Genomic DNA, 22538 nt, shown 5'->3' with positions numbered 1-22538 from the left:
GTTAAAATTAGGTAAATGTCAGAAACAAATGCATTGGCCTCACCAGACACACAAGCTAAGTCCAAGGCTGTTGACTGGTGTTCTTTATGGACAAAGCAATATGTCTTTGCAGTTACATTTTTCCAACAATAACTGAATATATTCTTTAGATATTTGAAGTCTTTCATTAATATTCAACCAACAATTCATAGCTATGTGCTTGGAATCTTTACAGCTACAATCATGCCCATTAGCCCAGCATTATTCCTTCTGCATATAATCATGTAGCATTTTACTATATAAAAGACACAGCCTTTTAATTTCACTTTTCTTGCCCAATGATTATTCCAAGAATTTACGCGAGGTTACATTGAGAATTTTCACTCTCTTTGTCTTTTTTTTTTCTTCAAAATTATACATGACATCAACTAAGGCTAAAATGTAAATATGGGTGGGGTGGGGATAACGTTGCTCACATTCCCAGGAACAAAAGCTAACCGCGTGATGAGGACGTTCCTCTCTGATGTAGAAGAAAACTCAGCCAGCAGAATCTTGGAAATGCTGTGACAAAGCTTTAACACAAACTAAAGAGCTAAGAGCAAAGAAGGGATTGCCTGACCATCAGGGAATCCGAATTTAAGCAAAGATGCACATGAAACTCTTCTAAACAAATGATTGGTGAAGGTTTTGATGAGCACATTTAGTTCAAGAAAAAATAGTGATACATTTGATTCGATCTCTGGTTTCATTATTACTCTACAGAAGTTACTAGAATAAAGAGTGCTCTACAGAATCTCAAAAGACACCTGAGACCCTGACACTTTTGTGTCAACATTTGGCTAGCCATACATCCATGGAAGGTAAGTAGAGGCTCGGGAGTTATCGTACTATTTATTCATTGAAGCCATTGTCCTATATCTCTGGTCCACAAGAGTAATCATTATTACGTGCATATTTCAGTTCTGTTATTTGGAAAAGTAAAAGTTTCAATAGCACTATTTTAACATTGCAAATGTTCTATTAAAAATTTGAGAGCAATGCTGAACAACCTGGATGTTTGGATACAGTCAGGGTTGCATTCCAGTGTCTAAATCTGAGTGGAAGGGTATTTACTTTTTAACTAACGAGAGCTAGAGTTGATGGCAAAAGATAATAATCCTCAAAAAGAGAGATAGTCATATCCTGTGGATGACGGATTTGGGTAACAGTGGGCCATTGGTCCTGTGGGCCTTCACTTTCTTTTATGCTTTTTAATTTGAAGAAAATACACTTTCAATCTACCCAAAATGAGCATAATTTTTACATATGAAACAATATTTATTAATAAAAATTTTCACGAGGAAAACAAAATCAATGAGAAAGAAAATCCAAATATTTTGGCTATCAACTTGCACTTGTAGAAAAGATTTCCCCCAAAATTTGAAACGCCAAACTGCAATTCCACTCAGAGCCTCTGGGCGCCGCTGTCGGCCAGTGCAGCGCAAGCTCCAATGCCCGGGATCCCTCAGTCTCTAAGCTGCATTTTCCTGCGCTTGAAACAAATACATATCAAGGGGAACTCTCACTCACACAGACTAAGACACCGACTCCCGGCCCCAAACTGGGGACTCGCTGTCCCGGGCTGAACGCCCCTCCGCTTTGGTAGGCTGCGCTCTCTCCTACTGTGAAGATCCGAAGACCTACGGAGAACTCAAGCCAGCAATGGGAGGGAGCAGCGCACAGAGGCAGCGCCCCGGCCGCCCGCAGGTATTGTTTACCCTGCTGCTGCCTTTGTTCTGTCCCGCGCTGGGCCAGCCGGTCCGCTACTCCATCCCTGAGGAGCTGGACCGCGGGTCGGTGGTGGGGAACCTCGCCAAGGATCTGGGGCTCAGTGTCCTAGAAGTGGCGGCTAGGAAGCTGCGGGTTAGCGCTGAGAAGCTGCACTTCAGCGTGGATTCGGAGAGCGGGGACTTACTGGTGAAGGACCGCATAGATCGCGAGCAGATATGCAAAGGGAGAAGGTGTGAGCTGCAGTTGGAAGCCGTGCTGGAAAACCCTTTAAATATTTTTCATGTCGTTGTGGAGATTGAGGATGTTAATGATCACGCTCCACAATTTCCAAAAGACGAAATAAACCTAGAGATAAGTGAATCCGTCAGCCCAGGGGCGAGAACAATTCTGGAGTCAGCAAATGATCCTGATATTGGTGTGAACTCTCTTAGTAAATACCAGCTAAGTCCTAACGAGTATTTCTCATTATTGGTGAAAGACAATCCTGATGGTGGCAAATACCCAGAATTAGAATTGCAAAAGATGCTGGACCGAGAAGCAGAGAGCACACACCACCTGGTGCTGACAGCTGTAGACGGTGGGGACCCGCCCCGAAGTGGCACCGCTCAGCTCCGAATCCGAGTGGTGGACGCCAACGATAACCCCCCAGTGTTCAGCCAAGAAGTGTACAGAGTCCGCCTTCGAGAAGACTTGCCTCCAGGGACGACCGTCCTAAGGCTGAAGGCCACGGATCAGGATGAGGGCATCAATGCAGAGTTCACGTATTCCTTCCTGGGTGTGACTAACAAAGCCCAGCACGAGTTCTCTCTGGATCCCATAACAGGAGATATTATAACTCTGCAGTCGTTGGATTTTGAAGAAGTAGAACGATATACGATTGGTGTGGAGGCAAAGGACCGAGGATCTCTTTCGTCACAGTGTAAAGTAATTATCGAGGTTCTAGATGAGAACGACAACCGCCCAGAGATAATCATCACTTCTCTCTCCGATCAGATCTTGGAGGATTCCCCTTCTGGAACGGTTGTGGCCCTCTTCAAGGTGCGGGATCGAGATTCCGGAGAAAATGCAGAAGTCACTTGCAGTTTAAGCGGAAACAATCCATTTAAGATTCATTCTTCTTCCAATAATTACTACAAGTTAGTAACAGATAGCATCCTAGACCGGGAACAGACCCCAGGGTACAACGTCACTATCACAGCCACAGACAGGGGCAAGCCGCCTCTTTCCTCCAGCACAACCATCACTCTGAACGTCGCTGACGTCAACGACAACGCACCTGTTTTCCAACAACAGGCCTACCTGATAAATGTACCAGAAAACAACCAGCCCGGTACCTCCATAACCCAAGTCAGAGCATGGGATCCAGATGTGGGATCCAATGGCCTCGTCTCCTACTCCATCATAGCCAGCGACTTAGAACCAAAAGCACTGTCGTCCTTTGTGTCCGTGAACCAGGACAGTGGTGTGGTGTACGCGCAGCGAGCCTTCGACCACGAGCAGCTGCGCTCCTTCCAGCTGACACTGCAGGCGCGCGACCAGGGATCGCCCGCACTCAGCGCCAACGTGAGCATGCGCGTGCTGGTGAGCGACCGCAATGACAACGCGCCACGCGTGCTGTATCCCGCTCTAGAGCCCGACGGCTCTGCGCTCTTCGACATGGTGCCACGCGCCGCTGAGCCTGGATACCTGGTCACCAAAGTGGTGGCTGTGGATGCAGACTCAGGATACAATGCCTGGCTGTCTTACCACGTGTTGCAGGCCAGCGACCCTGGGCTCTTCAGCCTGGGGCTGCGCACGGGCGAGGTGCGCACAGCGCGTGCTTTGGGAGACAAAGATGCAGCTCGTCAGCGCCTTCTGGTCGCTGTGCGTGACGGTGGACAGCCACCCCTGTCTGCTACTGCTACACTGCTCCTAGTTTTTGCAGACAGCCTACAAGAAGCATTGCCAGACCTCGTCGATCATCCCGTCCCCTCCGACCCTCAGAGTGAGCTTCAGTTTTACCTGGTGGTGGCCTTGGCCCTGATCTCCGTGCTTTTCCTTCTCGCAGTAATTTTCGCCATTGCTTTGCGCCTGCGACAGTCTTCCAGTCCTTCATCCACTGGTTGCTTTGGGTCGGTTCTTGGTTCCAAGTCTAGACCAGTACTTCCACCCAACTACAACGAGGGAACATTGCCCTATGCCTATAATCTGTGCGTGCCGGGAGATCAACTTAAGCCAGAATTTAATTTTCTCACATCCGTTGGAGATTGTCCAGCCGCACAAGCTATTCTCAACAAAGATAGCTCCTCAGCACTGTTGGCTAGCATTTTAACTCCTAGTGTTGAAGCAGACGAGAAGACCTTTAACCAGGTATTTAATATTATACTTTTTATATTCTGGTACGCCAATGTACCCCTATATAGAGCTGCTATTTTAATGGATGTTTTGTTTTGTTTTGTTTTGTTTTGTTTGAGACAGGGTCTCTCTATGTAGTCCTGGTTGTTCTGAAATTAGCCATGTAGACCAGGAGGGCCTAGAATTCATAGAGAGCCACCTGCCTCTGTTTCACAAGCACTGGGATTAAAGGGGTGGGCCACCGCGCTGCACTCTATTTTAGGAGCTTTAAGTTCCTAAGAGAAATGTAGGTCAAACTTGTGGGTATCACTGTTTTTGGAAGGGTGTGGGAGTGTGCTGTAGTGACAAAACATGTACTTCCTGCAAACCAAAACTAGTTCTATCCAGCGTACACAAAAGTTTTGCGGTACGGAAATACTCTACTATGCAATCATATTTAATTCTTTAAAACGTTTTTTTAATGTTTGAGCATGTAGTGTGCTCTAGGTCCTGCTTTAAATACCAATTCCCTCCTCCTTCTCCTCCTCCTCCTGCCTCTAACACACAAGTATATGAAAATATCACCCCAATTTTTATTAAAATGCCTTCCAGTTATGGATATGAAATACAGGTATATTTTATTTTTTTAAATGATAGCCATAATACTATTCAAATTTTGAATGAAACATTCCGTCGTTATTATACTCATTTAAAAAAAAACTCGTTAAAAATAAAAGCAACATTGGTGGGAACCGAAGGCATGGTTTAGTGGTTAAGAGCACCATTACTCTTTGAGAGGACCCAAGTTCGGTTCCCAGCACCTATGACTGGCATCTTACTACTGCTCCAGCTCCACCTTCTCTGGATTTCACATGAACCAATACTCGCCTGTGCATGTACTCACAAAGACACATACATACACATCATTAAAATAATAAAATAAAAACTTGAGTAAAAAGTAGTAAGAATAATAGCCACGAATCCTACCTGAGGATTTCGTCTGGACCATGCTGGCTTCACATTCACAAATACCCCGTCTCTACAGTTAGTAAAACCAGCTGTAATCCCAAACTAACCTGTGCATTTTAAGTTCCAGTGTTATTTTGAAACGTTTTTAATTAAACAAGTCCATTTAATAACTACCCTTTTCATAAGTGCTCTTGGTAAATTTTACATCACATCACATAGCTATTGTTTGCGGTTGTCGGCTTCACAAATGTTATGATCCACAGAAAAGGTGAGTGCGACAGACACCTGATTTTTATTAGTGTTGCAATAATAAGATTGGGCTCTAGGCGCCGCTGTTGACCAGTCGGGGAATGGGAGGACAAAGCTATTGAGTACTTCTCCGGAACCTCTACCACACAAAGCCGAAAGGGATGGATACTCACGCATCTTAATTCTGGAAGTAAAACCACCTCCGTTCGCTTTGGAATATGTTTTGAATGCGGGATACCTGGAACCTCGTAGACACAAAAGCTGACTCGGTAAAAATAAATTAAAAATAAACCGGCGCAAGACCCTCACGGAACAAGGTTAACACCCAGCCATGGCGAATCAGCCTCAGCTCCTGGACCGCCGCGCGCTGGTCCCGCTGTGCATTTTTCTGGGGACCTTACTGACCTTTGGGACAGGACAGATCCGATACTCGGTTCCAGAAGAGACAGATAAAGGCTTCTTCGTAGGCAACATCTCCAAAGACCTGGGGCTAGAGCCCTGGGAGGTCGCGGAACGCGGAGTCCGCATCATCTCCAGAGGAAAATCGCAGCTTTTCTCTCTGAATCCGCGAGGCGGCAGCTTGGTCACTGCAGGTAGGATCGACCGCGAGGAGCTATGTGATACGCTTCCCTCCTGCTTGCTGAATTTGGAAATTCTCGTGGAGGAAACCCTGAAGATTTACGGAGTGGAGGTGGAAGTAATGGACATTAATGATAACGCCCCCAGCTTCCGGGAAGAAGAGGTAGAGATCAAAGTCAGCGAGCATACCAGCCCTGGATCGCGATTTCCGCTTCCTAATGCTAGGGATCCAGATGCAGGGATGAACTCCCTCCAGAGCTACCAGCTCAGCCCAAGCAGTTATTTCTCCTTGCAGGTGAGAGGCGGGACTGATGGGGACAAGAATCCAGAGTTAGTTCTGGAGGAAGGTCTGGACCGCGAAAAGGTGGCATCTCACCACCTCTTCCTCACAGCCTTAGATGGGGGAGATCCCATCCGCAAGGGCACGGTTCCTATTCGCGTGGTGGTCCTCGACGTAAATGACCACATCCCAAAATTTACACAGTCTGTGTATAGAGTGAGTATTCCTGAAAATCTCAGCTCTGGAACGCGGGTGCTCGTGGTAAACGCCACAGACCCAGACGAGGGTGTCAATGGGGAAGTGATGTACTCTTTCCGGAAAATGAAAAGCAAAGCTTCTGAAGTATTTCAACTGAATTCTCAAACTGGAGAAGTTCTAGTCGGAAAGCCTCTGGATTTTGAAAAATATAGATTCTATGAGATGGAAATTCAAGGCCAGGATGGAGGGGGGCTGTTGAGCACCGCCATGTTGTTGATCACAGTTGAAGATGTGAATGATAACCCTCCGGAGATAACTGTCACCTCTTCCAGTAACTCAGTGCCAGAAAATTCTCCTTCGGGCACAGTAATTGCTCTTCTAAACGTTCAAGATCAAGATTCTGGAGAAAATGGTCAGGTCTCTTGCTTCATTCCTAGTGATCTTCCTTTTAAGTTAGAAAAGACGTATGGAAATTATTATAAATTGATAACAAATAGTGAACTGGACCGAGAGCAGATAGAAAGCTACAATATTACATTGATCGCCAAAGATCAGGGACGGCCACCCTTGTCTACAGAAACTCACCTCCTGCTGAACGTGGCAGATGTCAACGACAACCCTCCAGTCTTCACTCACTCCTCTTACTCGGCCTACATTCCTGAAAACAACCCCAGAGGCTCTTCCATCTTCTCAGTGACCGCCATTGATAGAGATAGCAGAGAGAATGCCCAGGTCACTTACTCTCTGGCTGAGTACACCATCCAGGGAACACCTCTGTCCTCTTATGTTTCTATCAACTCAGACACCGGTGTGCTGTATGCCCTGCAATCCTTCGACTATGAGCAATTCCAGACCCTACAACTGGGAGTGACTGCTAGTGATAATGGGAACCCACCATTAAGCAGCAATATTTCGCTGACCCTTTTTGTGTTGGACCAAAATGACAACACTCCAGAGATTTTATACCCCTCTCTCCCTACTGATGGCTCCACTGGTGTGGAATTGACACCTCGCTCGGCCGAACCGGGTTATTTAGTGACCAAGGTGGTGGCTGTGGATAGAGACTCCGGGCAAAACGCCTGGCTGTCCTACCGCCTGCTCAAAGCCAGCGAACCAGGACTCTTCTCGGTGGGGCTGCACACCGGGGAGGTGCGCACGGCCCGAGCCATGATGGACAAAGATGCTCTCAAACAGAGCCTAGTGGTAACTGTGCAGGATCACGGTCAGCCTCCTCTCTCTGCCACTGTCAGACTCACGGTGGCAGTGGCTGACAGCATTCCAGAGGTTCTGGAGGACTTGGTTAGTCTGAAGTCTCCCGCCAGCTCGGAGGAGTCAGGCCTCACCCTCTACCTCGTGGTAGCCATCACTGCAGTCTCTTGCATCTTCCTCATCTTTGTCATGGTACTGCTGGCTCTCAGGCTTCGGCGCTGGCACTCATCGCGCCTGCTCCAGGCTGCCAGCGGATTGGCTGGCGTGCCTCCTTCGCACTTTGTGGGTGTGGACGGGATGCGCGCTTTTCTCCAGACCTATTCCCATGAAATTTCCCTCACTGCAGACTCAAGAAAGAGTCACCTAATCTTCCCGCAGCCCAACTACGCAGACACGCTCATCAGCCAGGAGAGCTGTGGGAAAAGCGAGCCTCTCCTGATAACTGAAGACTCAGCTACAGTTTTAGGCAAATGTGAGCCGACAGATATTCAGGTGAGATATATATTTCTTTTCCTCCCAATTGTTCCTGATTTGGCACAAATCTTAAAGGGACTTTTGTTGAGCTGGGTATGAAAATTAGGCTTGGGCGCGTGAAATTAGCCCATTCATATTAGAACACTACCCGTTGGTTTATGTAACTTACAACATCAACAGATTAACACTTCTTTTCAGAAGATCTTTGTTAAAGTCAATTTTTGGTACTTGCATCTTTTGATTTTGAAGGGCTATATCGATTATCTTTGCTCGCTTTGTAATGAGTTAGCTTCACTGTTGTTTGTCTATCATCGTGATTGGTGGCTATCAATGCAAACTAATTATGATTCAATTTGATGATGCACAAACAGAATTTAATTTCAGTTTCACAGAGTCTCTACAGTCTACCATGATTTGCTTCTAATGTTAAGATTGAACTCAACTCTGTAGCAAATTCTCTGCAGCTTTTCCTCCTTTATCCACACACGGCTTTTCTTCGAAGCACAAGTTGGTTCTGTTTTGCTTTTTGATGGCTGATGGAATATTTGGATCCTGTAGACTATTTCAATTTTGTATCATTGTTCCATCCTATCAAAACAGACTTGGCAGGGTTTTAGTTACAAGGCTTTGTTGGGAGAAAAAATGCAGGACCATTTTTTTTCTTATGCTTTCTATCCATCTCTACTGTGAATTCACTACATTGTTCTGAAGAATAACCAGACTATTGAGTTGTTGTTGCTTCCTTTTCTTCTTTTACTGTAGGGTCACGTAGAATGCTTTTATTTTTTCCTGTTTGTTTTTCTCTTTTTCTTGATCTTTCTTACTTTTCCTTTCCTTTTCGAATGCTTTTTAATGTAATAAGTTTATATTTGGAAATGATTTTTATCCCGTGCTTCTCAAAAAGTTTCAAATTCAAGCTTGTAAAGACTAGAGATTGGAATGGGTATTGGAGTTCTATAAGTGACTAATTTAGGGGCTTGGATATAGTTCAGTGGTTGATCATGTGCTTAGCATGTGCAAGAACCTTGATGCAATTACTAGCATCCTTCTTGCGGGACTAAGACTGACTTACCTTATATTCATCTGTTCGTGTAATCTTCTTTTTTTGTTTGTTTGTTTGTTTTTCGAGACAGGGTCTCTCTGTGTAGCCCTGGCTGTCCTGGAACTCACTCTGTAGACCAGGCTGGCCTCAAACTCAGAAATCCACCTGCCTCTGCCTCCCAAGTGCTGGGACTAAAGGCGTGTGCCACCACTGCCCAGCCTTCTTCTTTTTCTTCTTCTCTTCCTCCCCCTCCAGCAATCTAGCAGCTTAGTTACTTTTTTCTTTCCTTAAGTTAATTTTGTACTATATTTATTTAAGCGTATTCAATTGTTGTAATCAGAAGGGAAAAGCTTGCTATTGAAGCCTCAATACATATCCAAGAGTGTGCATGTTATCTGAAGCAAAGGCAAACAAGGAAAAGAGAACTATGAAGATTTGATCCCAGGGATCACCTTCATAATCGAACTCCACATCCTTGTGTCTCTTCTAGAGATTTGATTCAAGTTACTTGCATATTAATATTTCAAGTTTATGTTTCTCACTTAGGAATTTGATCTTAATATAATTCATTATGAGTTTGGTGATTAGGAACATGTTTTTCAACTGTTGGAAAGAGAATTTTTCCTAACAGATGCCTAAATTTGTCCTGAAGCAAGAAAAGTACTTGAGTGTTTTGTGTGGTGTTTATTCTTATGAAATTCCAAACTTAGAAGAAAAAGAACTTTAAGGCACTACACTTGAACTAAAATTAGATTATTCAAAAGACTGTGAGGCATTTGATTGGTAAAGAGAGGTTGGTCTGTATTTTTAAGCACAATCTAAACTAGTTGGGGGCTTTCAGCTGAGCTCTTGAGGAAGAAAAAGAAAAGGTTGGCTCTGAAAGTTGATTCACAAGTCATTGGTGATTCAGTTAGGATGCAACATATAGTTTAAATAAAAGGATAAAAAGAAAATTTCCTTCCATCTCATATCATGAGATTCTAAACGGTGATTAAACATTTAATAATCCTTATGATGCATCTATGTTACAACTGAAAATAATTTATGGCATTGACCATCTTTATTACAAATGTGACCTAAATAGTTTTGAGTGCCTCTCCTCTCCTCTGCTAATTACGCATGCGTCAGACTGAAGACGAGTGGTGTCATTTCACTACTGTCAAGTTTTCCTATACCGCTTGGTGGGGCTATTTTTCCACGTGATCTTGAGAAAAGACTTTCCTTGTTCTTCCAATGTATGTGTTTCCTTAGAAAAGACAAACCTTTTAATCTGTCATCCCTGGGTTGATAGTTATGCTACAGATCCCACCTCTGAGGAGCTTTGTTTGGTAGCATCACTGAAAAACAGACAAATTCTAAACTCATAAATTCTTTTGCTCCCTATGTCTCAACATAGCTCGGTATACCTAATCCCATTGAGTCTGCGATGGGTTTTGATTGCAATTTTATAAATGGACTCTGGGCGCCGCTGCTGTTCAATTTGCTGCAAGAGCTGACTCCAGGCTTTACGGGTTGAAACTGTGTACATTCACTGAAGGTTTAAAGAGTGGGGGGGTGGGGGGGACTTGAATTGTCTGCTTGGCAAATCAGATTAGAGACTGTGATATCCTCAAACTTGGAGCGTTTGGGTTTTCTTCCCGGTGGAAGTAATTCGTGAAGCCTCTTCTCACACCAGTGCGGGAGGATGGTGCGCAGCGTGCAGCTAGGAAGCAGGACCCTGTGGAGGCAAGTACTCTTTCCCTTCTTGCTGCCTTTGTTCTGCGCGGGGCTCTCAGAGCAAGTCCGGTACACTATTCCGGAAGAAATGGCCATGGGTTCGGTCGTGGGAAACCTCGCTGAGGACCTGGGGCTGCCTGTTCGGGACTTACTGACTCGAAATCTTAGAGTCATTGCAGAGAAACCATATCTTACTGTGAACCCAGAGAACGGGAACATAGTTGTGAGCGACAGAATAGATCGAGAGTTACTCTGCTTCCAAAGCCCTCTATGTGTCCTGCCCTTAGAGATCGTGGCAGAAAATCCCCTAAACGTTTTCCATATCAGTGTAGTGATAGAAGATATAAATGATAACCCTCCCCATTTCCTCCAAAATAGTATTGTTTTGCAAATCAATGAACTTGCAATTCCAGGCACTAGGTTTGGCCTGGAATCTGCCATAGATGCAGATGTAGGACCAAACTCTCTCCAGAGTTACCAGCTCAGTTTGAATGAGTACTTCTCTCTGGTGGTGAAGGACAAGACTGAAGGAAAGGATGCCCCAGAATTAGTGCTGGTGAAGCCTCTGGACAGGGAAAAACAGAGCTCCCAGCTCTTGGTCCTAACAGCAGTAGATGGGGGAGAACCAGTCCTAACTGGCACTGCTCAGATTCAAATCGAAGTCACTGATGCCAATGATAACCCCCCAGTGTTCAGCCAAAGTATGTACAAAGTCAGTCTTAGAGAGAACATGCCTGCAGGCACCTCTGTGCTAACAGTGATGGCCACCGACCAGGATGAGGGAATCAATGCAGAAATCACCTACTCCTTTAAATCACTAAAAGAAGATATTAGAAATAAATTTATCCTAGATCATCAAAACGGAGAAATTAAGTCCAAAGGCCCTATTGACTTTGAAACCAAGAGGATTTACACCATGAACGTAGAGGCCAAGGATGGTGGAGGCATGGCCACGGAATGTAAAGTTGTAATAGAGATTCTCGATGAGAACGACAATGCCCCAGAAGTGGTTTTTACTTCGGTATCCAATTCTATAACCGAAGATGCAAAACTGGGGACAGTGGTGGCTCTGTTCAAAACATATGATAAAGATTCAGAAGAAAATGGAAGAGTGAGTTGCTTCATAAAGGAAACGGTTCCTTTTAGAATTGAATCTTCTGCGAGCAATTACTATAAGCTTGTAACAGATGGGACCCTGGACCGGGAGCAGACTCCAGAGTACAATGTCACCATCATCTCCACTGATAAAGGCAAGCCCCCTTTGTCTTCCAGCACAAGCGTTACTCTGCATGTTGGGGATATCAACGACAATGCTCCAGTTTTCCATCAGGCCTCCTATTTGATCCAGGTGGATGAAAATAACCCTCCTGGTGCTTCCATTGCTCAAGTCAGCGCCTCTGACCCGGATTTGGGACCCAATGGCCTCATCACCTACTCCATCATAGCCAGCGACCTAGAACCTAAATCACTGTGGTCTTACGTGTCGGTGAACCAAGACACTGGCGTGGTGTTCGCGCAGCGCGCCTTCGACCACGAGCAGCTGCGCTCCTTCCAGCTGACACTGCAGGCGCGCGATCATGGATCACCCGCGCTCAGTGCCAACGTGAGCATGCGCGTGCTGGTGGGCGACCGCAACGACAACGCGCCACGCGTGCTGTATCCCACGCTCGAGCCCGACGGCTCTGCGCTCTTCGACATGGTGCCACGCGCTGCCGAGCCTGGATACCTGATCACCAAGGTGGTGGCTGTGGATGCAGACTCGGGACACAATGCCTGGCTGTCCTACCACGTGCTGCAGGCCAGCGACCCTGGGCTCTTCAGCCTGGGGCTGCGCACAGGAGAGGTGCGCACAGCGCGTGCCCTGGCAGACAGGGACTCAGCGCGGCAGCGTCTTCTGGTTCTTGTGCGAGATGGTGGACAGCCACCGCTCTCGGCTACAGCCACTCTGCACCTGATCTTCGCTGACAGTTTACAGGAGGTCCTGCCAGAGCTCAGAGATGACCCTTTGCCGTCTGACCCCCAAAGTGAGCTTCAGTTTTACTTGGTGGTGGCCTTGGCCTTGGTCTCAGTGCTCTTTCTTTTTGTTGTGATTCTGGCCATCGCCCTTCGCCTTCGAAAGTCCCACGGGCCTGCTGCCTCGGGCTGTTTCCAGTCAGGCCTCTTTTGTAAGAGGAGACCAGGGGTTTCTCTCAACTACAGCGAGGGGACTCTTCCTTATTCCTACAATCTCTATGTTGCCTCCAATTGTCAAAAAGCGTCCCAGTTTCTTACCTTGACGCCGGAAATGGTCCCTCCGCGAGATATTTGTATGGAAGCTTCTGTGGCAGCGAGTGTCACTGAGGAAAATAACAAGATAGTCTCTGATTCTGTTGCTTCTAATCACGTGAGTTTCAATTAGCCTTTCATTCGCATGTTGTCTCGTTTTCAAAATCTTTTGGAGAGATTTTATTTTATATTTTTCTGTTTGTTTATTTATTTTTCATAATGTATTTAGAGACAGGGTCTTTCAACATAGCACTAGTTGTCCTGGAACTAACTATGTAGACCGGGCTGACCTAGAAATCTTAGAGATCCTCCTGCCTCTGCCTCTTCCACGAAGGGCTTTAAAAAGAATATCTTAAAGCACATTATACCAACAGTCTCAGTTCTTTCCTGTCTTTACTCTATATGCCCGTAACTGCACCATTAGAGTTCAAGGACTTTGAAATATTTTATCCATGTACACCACAGCGCAGAACTTAGAAGTATTATGATGCACTGACATTCAAGTAATTTAATTTTTTGTTATGCTTTAAGTGTGTGTGTGTGTGTGTGTGTGTGTGTGTGTGTGCACCCCGTGGAGGTCAGAGGACAACTTTTGGGAGTCAGGTCTCTGTTTCTACCATGTGGGTCCCAGAAATGGAACTCAGATTCAATTAGGCCTGGCAGCAGGCACCTTTACTGGTTTTGCCATCTCTCAGTGGTCCTACTCAAATATCTCAGCTGAGCTATACTTTTCTGTGGTAGTTTCTTGGGAGATCAATATCTTGATCTTTTCTTTATTGATTATAAACTGAGAAATAATATATACAAAAAAGCTTTCAAAATTATATGATAATAATTTGGTAATAGTATTCAGATATAGCAGGGGTTCTTTTAATCTCACTTTTATGTCTTACAAGCAGGTTTTCTTCTAATCTTATTTTATGGCTATGAGAGACTGGAGGGTAGCTCAATTAGAGTTTATACTTAAGCATTGGAGATAGCTAAGGTCCACTGTCCAATAGCCATCACTAAAAACTGCTTGTTCTCAAATACCATTTCTAGTTACATGAAATATGTACAGGCAATCATCTCCTAGAATCTTTTCTACATTTTGATGTGCCTCTGAATATATGACTAGTAGTTCTCAGTTATTAAAATTACCCAGGAGAAGAAAAGTTTATAGTATTCTTCAGATTACTAATTTTCTTTCACTAAGTCTTTCTCAATATCAAATGTCCTTTTTGCAAGACAATACATCTGTATGATTGTCTGGTACTATCTCCAGTTCAAGTTAATGCAGGTTGGAATCTTTCCACTTACTCTAAAGGTGTTAATGACCTTCATTGCTTAATTAACTGCCACATATGAATCTAATAATGTTCACTGTAACAGTTCTCATGTTTGGTTTCCATATGATTGTGAAATTTTGTTTTTTCATTATTAAATTCCAACTTGTTACAGTAGTTCTTCCCTTTAGAAATTTTCAAGAAATCTATTAAAATTTTTGCCTTACTGAAAAATATAGAAAACCACAAACAGCTACTGAAAATAATTCAAGGAAGTGGATTTGTGGGGGAAAAAATAGGGAACCAAAATGCTCACTGAACTGCCCAATACTGTTGAGTCTTCTGTTTCCATCTCTATTTGAAGAACAGTAGGTGGAGCTATTTAAGGTTCACAGCCCAAAATTCCTCTCCCGGAGTTCACGACTGTGCAGTAATTGGTTCGGACTCTGAGCGCCGCTGTTCATCCACGGGGAAGAAAAAGCAGGGAAGCCATGCTCGCTTTGCATGCGCCTAAAGCACAATGCGGATAGATTGAGACAAAACACCTCTAGGAGCAAACTGGCCTGGAGGAGCTAGACCCACCTCCTAACTGTCGTGCTCCAGGGCTTCAAAAGCAGATTCTGGTTTAAGTGGTCAGGGACAGAACTGGGCATAATTCTCAGTTGGCAATGATCCTCATGCAACCGCCCGAGGACTGCCAAGGGTTGGTCTTCCTGGGAGTCTTCCTCGGGATGCTGTGGGAAGCTGGATCCACCCAGATACGCTATTCGGTTCCCGAGGAGCTGGAGAAAGGATCTAGGGTGGGCAACATCTCCAAGGATCTGGGGCTGGAGCCCCGCGAGCTGGCCGAGCGAGGGGTCCGCATCGTCTCCAGAGGTAGGGCTCAACTTTTTGCTCTAAACCCTCGAAGCGGCAGCTTGGTCACCGCGGGCAGGATAGACCGGGAGGAGCTGTGTATGGGGTCCGTCAAGTGTCAGTTAAATCTGGAGATTCTGATGGAAGATGTAGGGAAAATATACGGAGTAGAAGTAGAAGTAAGGGACATTAACGACCACGCTCCCTACTTCCGTGAAAGTGAATTAGAAATAAAAATGAGTGAAAACGCCGCCGCTGGGACTCGGTTCCCTCTTCCCCACGCTTGGGATCCAGATATTGGGAAGAACTCTCTTCAGAGCTACAAGCTCAGCCCGAATGCTCACTTCTCGCTCGAGGTGCAGAACGGAGCTGATGGTAACAAGTACCCAGAATTGGTGCTGGAGAGCTCGCTGGACCGGGAGGAAAAGGCCGCTCACCTCCTCGTCCTCACCGCTTCCGACGCGGGAGACCCGGTTCGCTCCGGCACGGCGCGCATCCGCGTGGTGGTTGTGGATGTGAACGACAACGCGCCTGCGTTTGCTCGGTCCGAGTACCGCGTGAGTGTGCGGGAGAACGTGGCTGTGGGCACTCAGCTGCTGGTGGTCAACGCCACCGACCGGGACGAAGGCGCCAATGCAGAAGTGATCTATTCCTTCCGGTATGTGGACGACAAGGCAGCGAAAGTTTTCAAGCTAGACAGTAATTTAGGGACAATATCAACAATAGGGGAGCTGAATCACGAAGAATCGGGGATCTATGAGATGGAAGTGCAAGCAACAGATAGCGCGGGATATTCTGCACGGGCCAAGGTCCTGGTCACAGTTCTGGACGTGAACGACAATGCCCCTGAAGTAACCATCACGTCCCTCACCAGCTCTGTCCCAGAAAACTCTCCCCGAGGGACATTAATAGCCCTTTTAAATGTAAATGACCAAGATTCTGGGGGAAATGGACAGGTAGTCTGTTCCATCCAAGAGAATCTGCCCTTTAAGTTAGAAAAATCTTATGGAAACTACTATAGTTTAGTCACAGACGCAGTCCTAGACCGAGAACAGGTTCCTAGTTACAACATCACGGTGACCGCCACTGACAGGGGAAATCCGCCACTGACAACCGAAACTCACCTCTCGCTGAACGTAGCAGACACGAACGACAACCCGCCTGTTTTCCTTCAGGCTTCATACTGGGCCTACGTCAGGGAGAATAATCCTAGAGGGGCCTCTATCGCGTCCGTGACCGCCCACGACCCCGACAGTGACAAAAATGCCCAAATCACTTACTCCCTAGCCGAGGACACCTATCAGGGCGTGCCCCTTTCCTCTTACGTCTCCATCAACTCGGACACTGGTGTCCTGTACGCACTGCACTCCTTTGACTACGAGCAGTTCCCAGACCTACAGCTGCAAGTGATGGCGCGTGACAGCGGAGACCCGCCGCTCAGCAGCAACGTGTCACTGAGCCTGTTCGTGCTGGATCAGAATGACAACGCCCCGGAGATCTTGTACCCTACTCTCCCTACCGACGGTTCTACTGGAGTGGAGCTAGCACCCCGCTCAGCAGAGCCTGGCTATCTGGTGACGAAGGTGGTAGCAGTGGACAGAGACTCCGGACAGAACGCCTGGCTGTCCTACCGTCTGCTAAAGGCCAGCGAGCCAGGACTCTTCTCGGTGGGGCTGCACACGGGCGAGGTAAGCACGGCTCGGGCCCTGATGGACAGAGATGCTCTCAAGCAGAACCTCGTAGTGGCTGTGCAGGACCACGGCCAGCCTCCTCTCTCCGCCACTGTCACGCTCACTGTAGCAATCGCCGACAGCATCCCCGACGTCCTGGCGGATCTGGACATTCTAGAATCTCCTTCCACCTCCGAAACCTCAGGTCTCACGCTCTATCTGGTGGTGGCCGTGGCGGCGGTCTCCACTGTCTTCCTGGTCTTTGTTCTGGTGCTGCTGGCGCTCAGGCTGCGGCGCTGGCACTCACTGCGCCTGCTCCAGGCTGAAGGACCCGGATTGGCTGACGTTGCAGCCTCTCACTTTATGGGCGTAGATGGAGTGCAAGCTTTCTTGCAGACCTATTCGCACGAGGTCTCGCTCACTGCCGGTTCCCGAAAGAGTCACTTGATTTTCCCGCAGCCCAACTATGCAGACACGCTAATCAGCCAGGAGAGCTGCGAGAAAACCGAGCCTCTTTTACCATCGGGTGATTCGGTATTTTCTAAAGACAATCATGAATTAATTCAGGTGAGTCTATTCTGAGCTTGGAGCAAACTATCATAGCATAGATGATTCATGGGTATTTGGAACTAATAAAGCAGTTGTGAACACATCTGTATATACACGGCAGCCACCACCGACAACCTAGTCACCTTGTTTGGCTTAAAAGATACATACACGTGTTGTCATATGCAACTACTTTATATAACTCTGTACCCTATACTTCAGTAGCTTAGTTCATCAACGATAATGCTTGACCCACTTTTAATTCTTTTAGGCCATGAAGCATCTTTGTGTCGATTGATTATGATTCTCTTATGCCACTGTATCTGTTAAGAATACTGGAGTTGTGGGTGTAACTCGGAGCTCAGGGGTAGAGCGCTTGCCTAGCATGTATGGAAAAGAGACCCTGGATTCAACCTCCAATGCAGCCCGAGGGAACACAAATTCCGCTAGAGTGAAGAAACAGAATTTAATGGAAAGTACAGTTGTTGATTTTTTAACCCATCCCTTTCCTGGGCATCGAACCAAGATCTGTGCACTCTGAGCTAAACACATTACTCCTGAGCTACATCCCCAGATCCAATAGAGTGGCCTTTCATTGCATTTGAGCCTGCTAGTAAATTCATACAATGCATTTAGTGTCTTTTAAATAATACTATTTCTGGTCACTAGGGATATTTTTTTCTTTTATAAGTTATTTGTACATGTGTCTGCTGTGTGTGCGCCTGTATCGGTGTATGTATACATACACAGGATGAGGGACCTTGGTATTCTCTATCACTTTCTGCCTATTCCTTTGAGGCAAGGTTTTTCCCCACAACCCAGGAGGTCAGCCAGCCCCCGAAATGCTCCTGTCCCTGATCTCTGTGGAAGGGTTACAGTCCTCTGTGGGACCCCTAGCCAGTTTCAAGATAGCTGAGACCCAAACTCCCAGTGCTTATGATTCACAGCAGGTGGTGTAAACTCTGCACCTCCTCGGCTCTGTGCTTAGACTTTCTTGGTGTAAGGATTTTCATGTTTTTAAACTGTTTGACTTCTAAGTATGATGTATTTTATTTCTTATACACTTGAAATTTTTCCCAGATATGCAATCTGTATTGCAATGAGGAAGGACTATAACAGTATTTTATCGGTTACACATTTCAGTAGTACAATATGTATACAGTAATAAAGCCAAACATTTCTTCTACCTATTTTAACCTGCACCAATGATGTATAAAATATCCAGAATTCACCACTGAGGCACAAGCATGAGTTACTTTTGCCATTTACATAGTGAAGAATTCCTTCAGGAAATATCTTTAAAATTCAAATGTTTTGAATATGTTTTTTGCTCTGAAGAAACTTTTCAGTAGTATATACTTCCTTCACTACAATTTCCTTTTTACAAACAGAATTTTTCTTTTCTGGAAAGTTCAGGTCCTAAGTGTTTGTTTAGAACTGCTTTTTCTATTTATGTGTTGCCTATATATTTAAAAACATAATTGGAATCTAAATTTATAAAAAATATCAGTGATACTTAGAGAATGAAAAGTAATTAAGCCAGGCAGTGGTGGCTCACACCTTTAATCCCAGCACTTGGGAGGCAGAGGGAGGCAGATTTCTGAGTTTGAGGCCAGCCTGGTCTACAGAGTGAGTTCCAGGACAGCCGGGGCTATACAGAGAAACCCTGTCTCGAAAAACAAAAACAAAAACAAAAAAACCAAAAAAAAAAAAAAAACAAAAAAGTAACAGCAACAACAACAACAACAAAAAAACAAACAAAATGGCCCCCAGAATAAAACAAGATTCAAATGTCACCTTGTGCATCTTGACGACCAAGTCCAGAAGAATGAGAAGGAGAAGAAATTATGTGGTTCTACTTGTATGATTTTTTAAAAAGAAATGTTTGAGCCTGTATAAAATACTAATTTTAGCCAGGGCTGGTAGTAGAGGCTTATAATTCTAATCCCAGGTACCCAGGAGGCTCAAGTAGGCTGATAGCAAGTTCAAGGCCAGTCTTAGTGAGACCCCTATCTCAAAACAAAAAGTACAAAGATGGTTGAGGGTGTATCTCAATGTTTTCATCTCTTGTCTTCTACATGCAAGGCCCTAACTACTAAATAAATAAATAAATAAATAAATATAAACAACATACTTTCTATTTACATTAAGCTGTAAATAGAATGTACTAAGTGCAGTGTTCTGTAATTAATACCAAGAAAAGCAGGGCAGTACATCCTCACTAGTGGAAATGTCACGATTATCAGGTTAGTGATAAGAACGGCAGCCTGTTTTCTATCAAGCCTCTTGGCCTGCCTGGCTGAGGTTAGCCCTTTGCTCAAGTCAGAGCCTCTTATCCCAGTTTGGGTCCCAATGGCAATGTCTTCTACTGATCGTTGACCAGGAGACCCTAGTGTTGCGGTCCAATGCATTGTTGAGAGCACAGAGAGTTCAGGTTCCTGAGCCTGGCTACCCAGTCTCCAAGGAGGTGGTGGTGGATGCTGACTCCAAGCCTGCCTAACCTTCTATTGATCAGGTGGAATTCAGTCTGTAGCTGCCAACAGGGCCACGATATGCAGAGAATGTGCCTTTCTCACAAGGAGTTGCCAGCAGGCCCCTGTGAGAGACTTTGTTGATGATGGAGAGCTGCCCCCCACCCCCTTAACCACTTCTGTGACATACCACCTTGGCTAACATCCTTGGTGAGCATTGCCGAATCTCAGCGACCACTACGAAAAATTGCGTTCCAACTCATGTTAATTTCCATCTGGTGATTGTCTTGGTTTGCATTTTCTGTGTCACCCTTCCTGGCTGCACAGTTTGTGCTGGTTCTGAAGTGTTAAGGATGCCTTCCATTCCCCCATTTTGGTCCCAGGTTTTAACTTCAGGTGGCTATTGGTCTAAAATGCCACCGTCCTATCAACTATGTATGGCTCCTGTGAACTCAGGGGTAAGAGAAATTTCTTCTTGGAAGCTCTGCTCCTCAGGAGTCAATCGAAATCTCTCACTGAAGGATCCTGGGTGGGAATATGGGGCAACTGACCATTCTGATTGCTGGGAAGCAAAATTCATCCTTCTGGGCAAGAGCTTCTCAGTGAAGCTTAAGTTCAGGGAAATGCAGATTTTTCTCAGCATGGATTCTTTCCAACCATCTCAGGGAAGAACAATTCTGGCAAAATGACTGAAAGCTTGTGGTGGGAAACTTGACACGGCAAACACAAGTGGCCACGGTCAGGCACGATAGGAACACATAGTCCACAGTATTTGGGTTACATATTTTATACTTTATATTTAGCAACTTTGCCTTGGTATTCAGATTGTATTGGTGTATATATGGGGGCAAATCTTAGTGAGCCATGAAAGATCCATACTCAAAACCTGTTTATCATGATGCATGGCCTTTTCTAGCTGAGAAAACTCTCACTGCACAAAGACAGCCTGGGGCTGGAGAGATGATGGCTCAGTGGTTAAGAACAGGTATTGCACTGGAAGAGGATGGGCGATCATTTCCCTGCTCTCATTATCTGTTGACTCACAGCTCTAGGGGATCTGGCGCCCTCTTTTGGCCTCCAAGAGTTCCTGCACTCACTGGCAATTGCACAAACAAATGCGTATAACTAAAGAAAAAAATCAGGCTGATAAAGTATGTCAATCATTTAAATAAATTTAAGAATAAGCCTCATGAAAGTTGGTAGGCCCAAACTTTAAAAATTATCATCCCCTTGGCAAATGTCTTCTAACAAGTACCCCAAGTTGCTTTTCACACTGAATCTTGTTTTCCAAACTGGATTATAAGTCTGGCTGCCTTATGCTTTCCTACTCATGTCTGTTCCATCATCCTCTGGTAAGATCTTCTCTTCCTGTTACCTGTTTGAGGCTTGGGGAACTAGAATAATCCAAACTATTTAAGTGAAGTTGAGCCAGCACTTTAGTGCTGACTGTAGTCTGTTTCTTGAAATTAGGTGGTTGTACAAACAGATCCTGGTGTGGGCTTGGTATTTCACTGAACTGGTGCTTTACAAACCCTTAAAAATTACAGACTTAACACTTGCAAATAAACTCCCCTGTTATATAAGTGTGTTACTATTTGTACGTTGGAAAGATATAAAGATATAACCTAAAATGTAATAGAAAGGGAGGGGCAAGAAGTAGTTACCTTTATAGAACTAACCTAGCTGAAGTACATAAAATGAAAACTCTGGGTTTGGGGGGCTTGGGTTGTTTGTTTGTTTGTTTGTTTGTTTGTTTGTTTAAGTTTCAAGACAAGGTTTCTCTACATAGCCCTGGCTGTCCTGGAACTCACTATGTAGAGCAGGGTGGCTACAAACTCACAGCTCCTGAGTGCTGGCAAAATACAAATTCTGGAAAGTGTGAACAGTGAATTCTGGCAAATCAAAAGTAAAATAATATTAGTAGTGAGATGTATAAAATATTGTCTGATTACTAATCACAGGTTTCCTTACTGTCATGGATTCCAGGGTAGGTCCATGTTGTATTGATTCCATTATAAACTGTGTCTTGGGTTTTGATCTCTAAAGAGAGTTAAACAAATTGAATAATTCAGCATTTTTAACCTGAATGCTAATTCCTACCTGTGGGATCTACTAAGAACAAGCATATCAACAAGCACGCATGGCCTGAATGTGCCAAACTTAGCTTCTGTAACGCTGTGTCTAGAGGTTTATTAGTAAAGAGATTGAGTACTTCCAGTGAAAAGAAGTGTTAGTTTAACAATTACTGCTCCATTTTTATTTACTCTATTTTAAACAGAGTTTACTTTTTACCATGCCTGTAATTCCAACATTCATGAGGCTGAGACAGGAGGATTATCATTAGTTTGAGGTTCTGGTAGTGAATTCCAGGCCAGCCTTGGCTACAGTGTGAAACTTCATCTTAACAAGCAAAAAACAAAGCAAATCAATAAAATGGACTTTTCCTTGTTGTAAGATGGCTATTCACTGAAGTAGGGATCAGGGATCCTTCCTATATTTTCCAGCAACATATGTTGGTAATGCTCTTCTATTTCTGGCAAGTTGTTTTGGCACCGTTTGTTGAAAATTATTTCACTGATAAGCGTGACTATTTCCACTATTTCCATACATTGATCTATTTTTCTATTACCTTACCAATACTATATTTTCTGAATTTTCATAGCTTTATAGTAAGTGTTAAAGTCAAGT

The 22538-nt window shown here is 44.9% G+C and overlaps 1 protein-coding gene across 19 annotated transcripts in view; it reads left to right on the top strand.

Moving 5' to 3' along the window:
* Nucleotides 1-22538, top strand: part of LOC117719689 (protocadherin gamma-C4) — a 176213-nt gene that overhangs the window by 88650 nt on the left and 65025 nt on the right. Inside the window, exon 1 of one of the 19 annotated variants that reach the window (XM_034517889.2) lies at nt 1452-4098. The exons of 15 other annotated variants lie outside the window; for them this stretch is intronic. In XM_034517889.2, the coding sequence (XP_034373780.1) occupies nt 1681-4098 (2418 nt within the window). In that variant the 5' untranslated portion in view covers nt 1452-1680. Of the gene's footprint in view, nt 1-1451; nt 4099-5209; nt 8039-10638; nt 13162-14782; nt 17401-22538 lie in introns of those variants that run through there. 3 more of the 19 variants (XM_034517883.2, XM_034517895.2, XM_034517884.2) reach the window with 3 other exon arrangements.

The sequence above is a fragment of the Arvicanthis niloticus genome, chromosome 14, assembly GCF_011762505.2.
Source record: "Arvicanthis niloticus isolate mArvNil1 chromosome 14, mArvNil1.pat.X, whole genome shotgun sequence".
NCBI classification, from domain to species: Eukaryota; Metazoa; Chordata; class Mammalia; order Rodentia; family Muridae; genus Arvicanthis; species Arvicanthis niloticus.
Note: the sequence above shows the minus strand (reverse complement) of the source record. Positions and strands in the feature narration are given on the sequence as shown.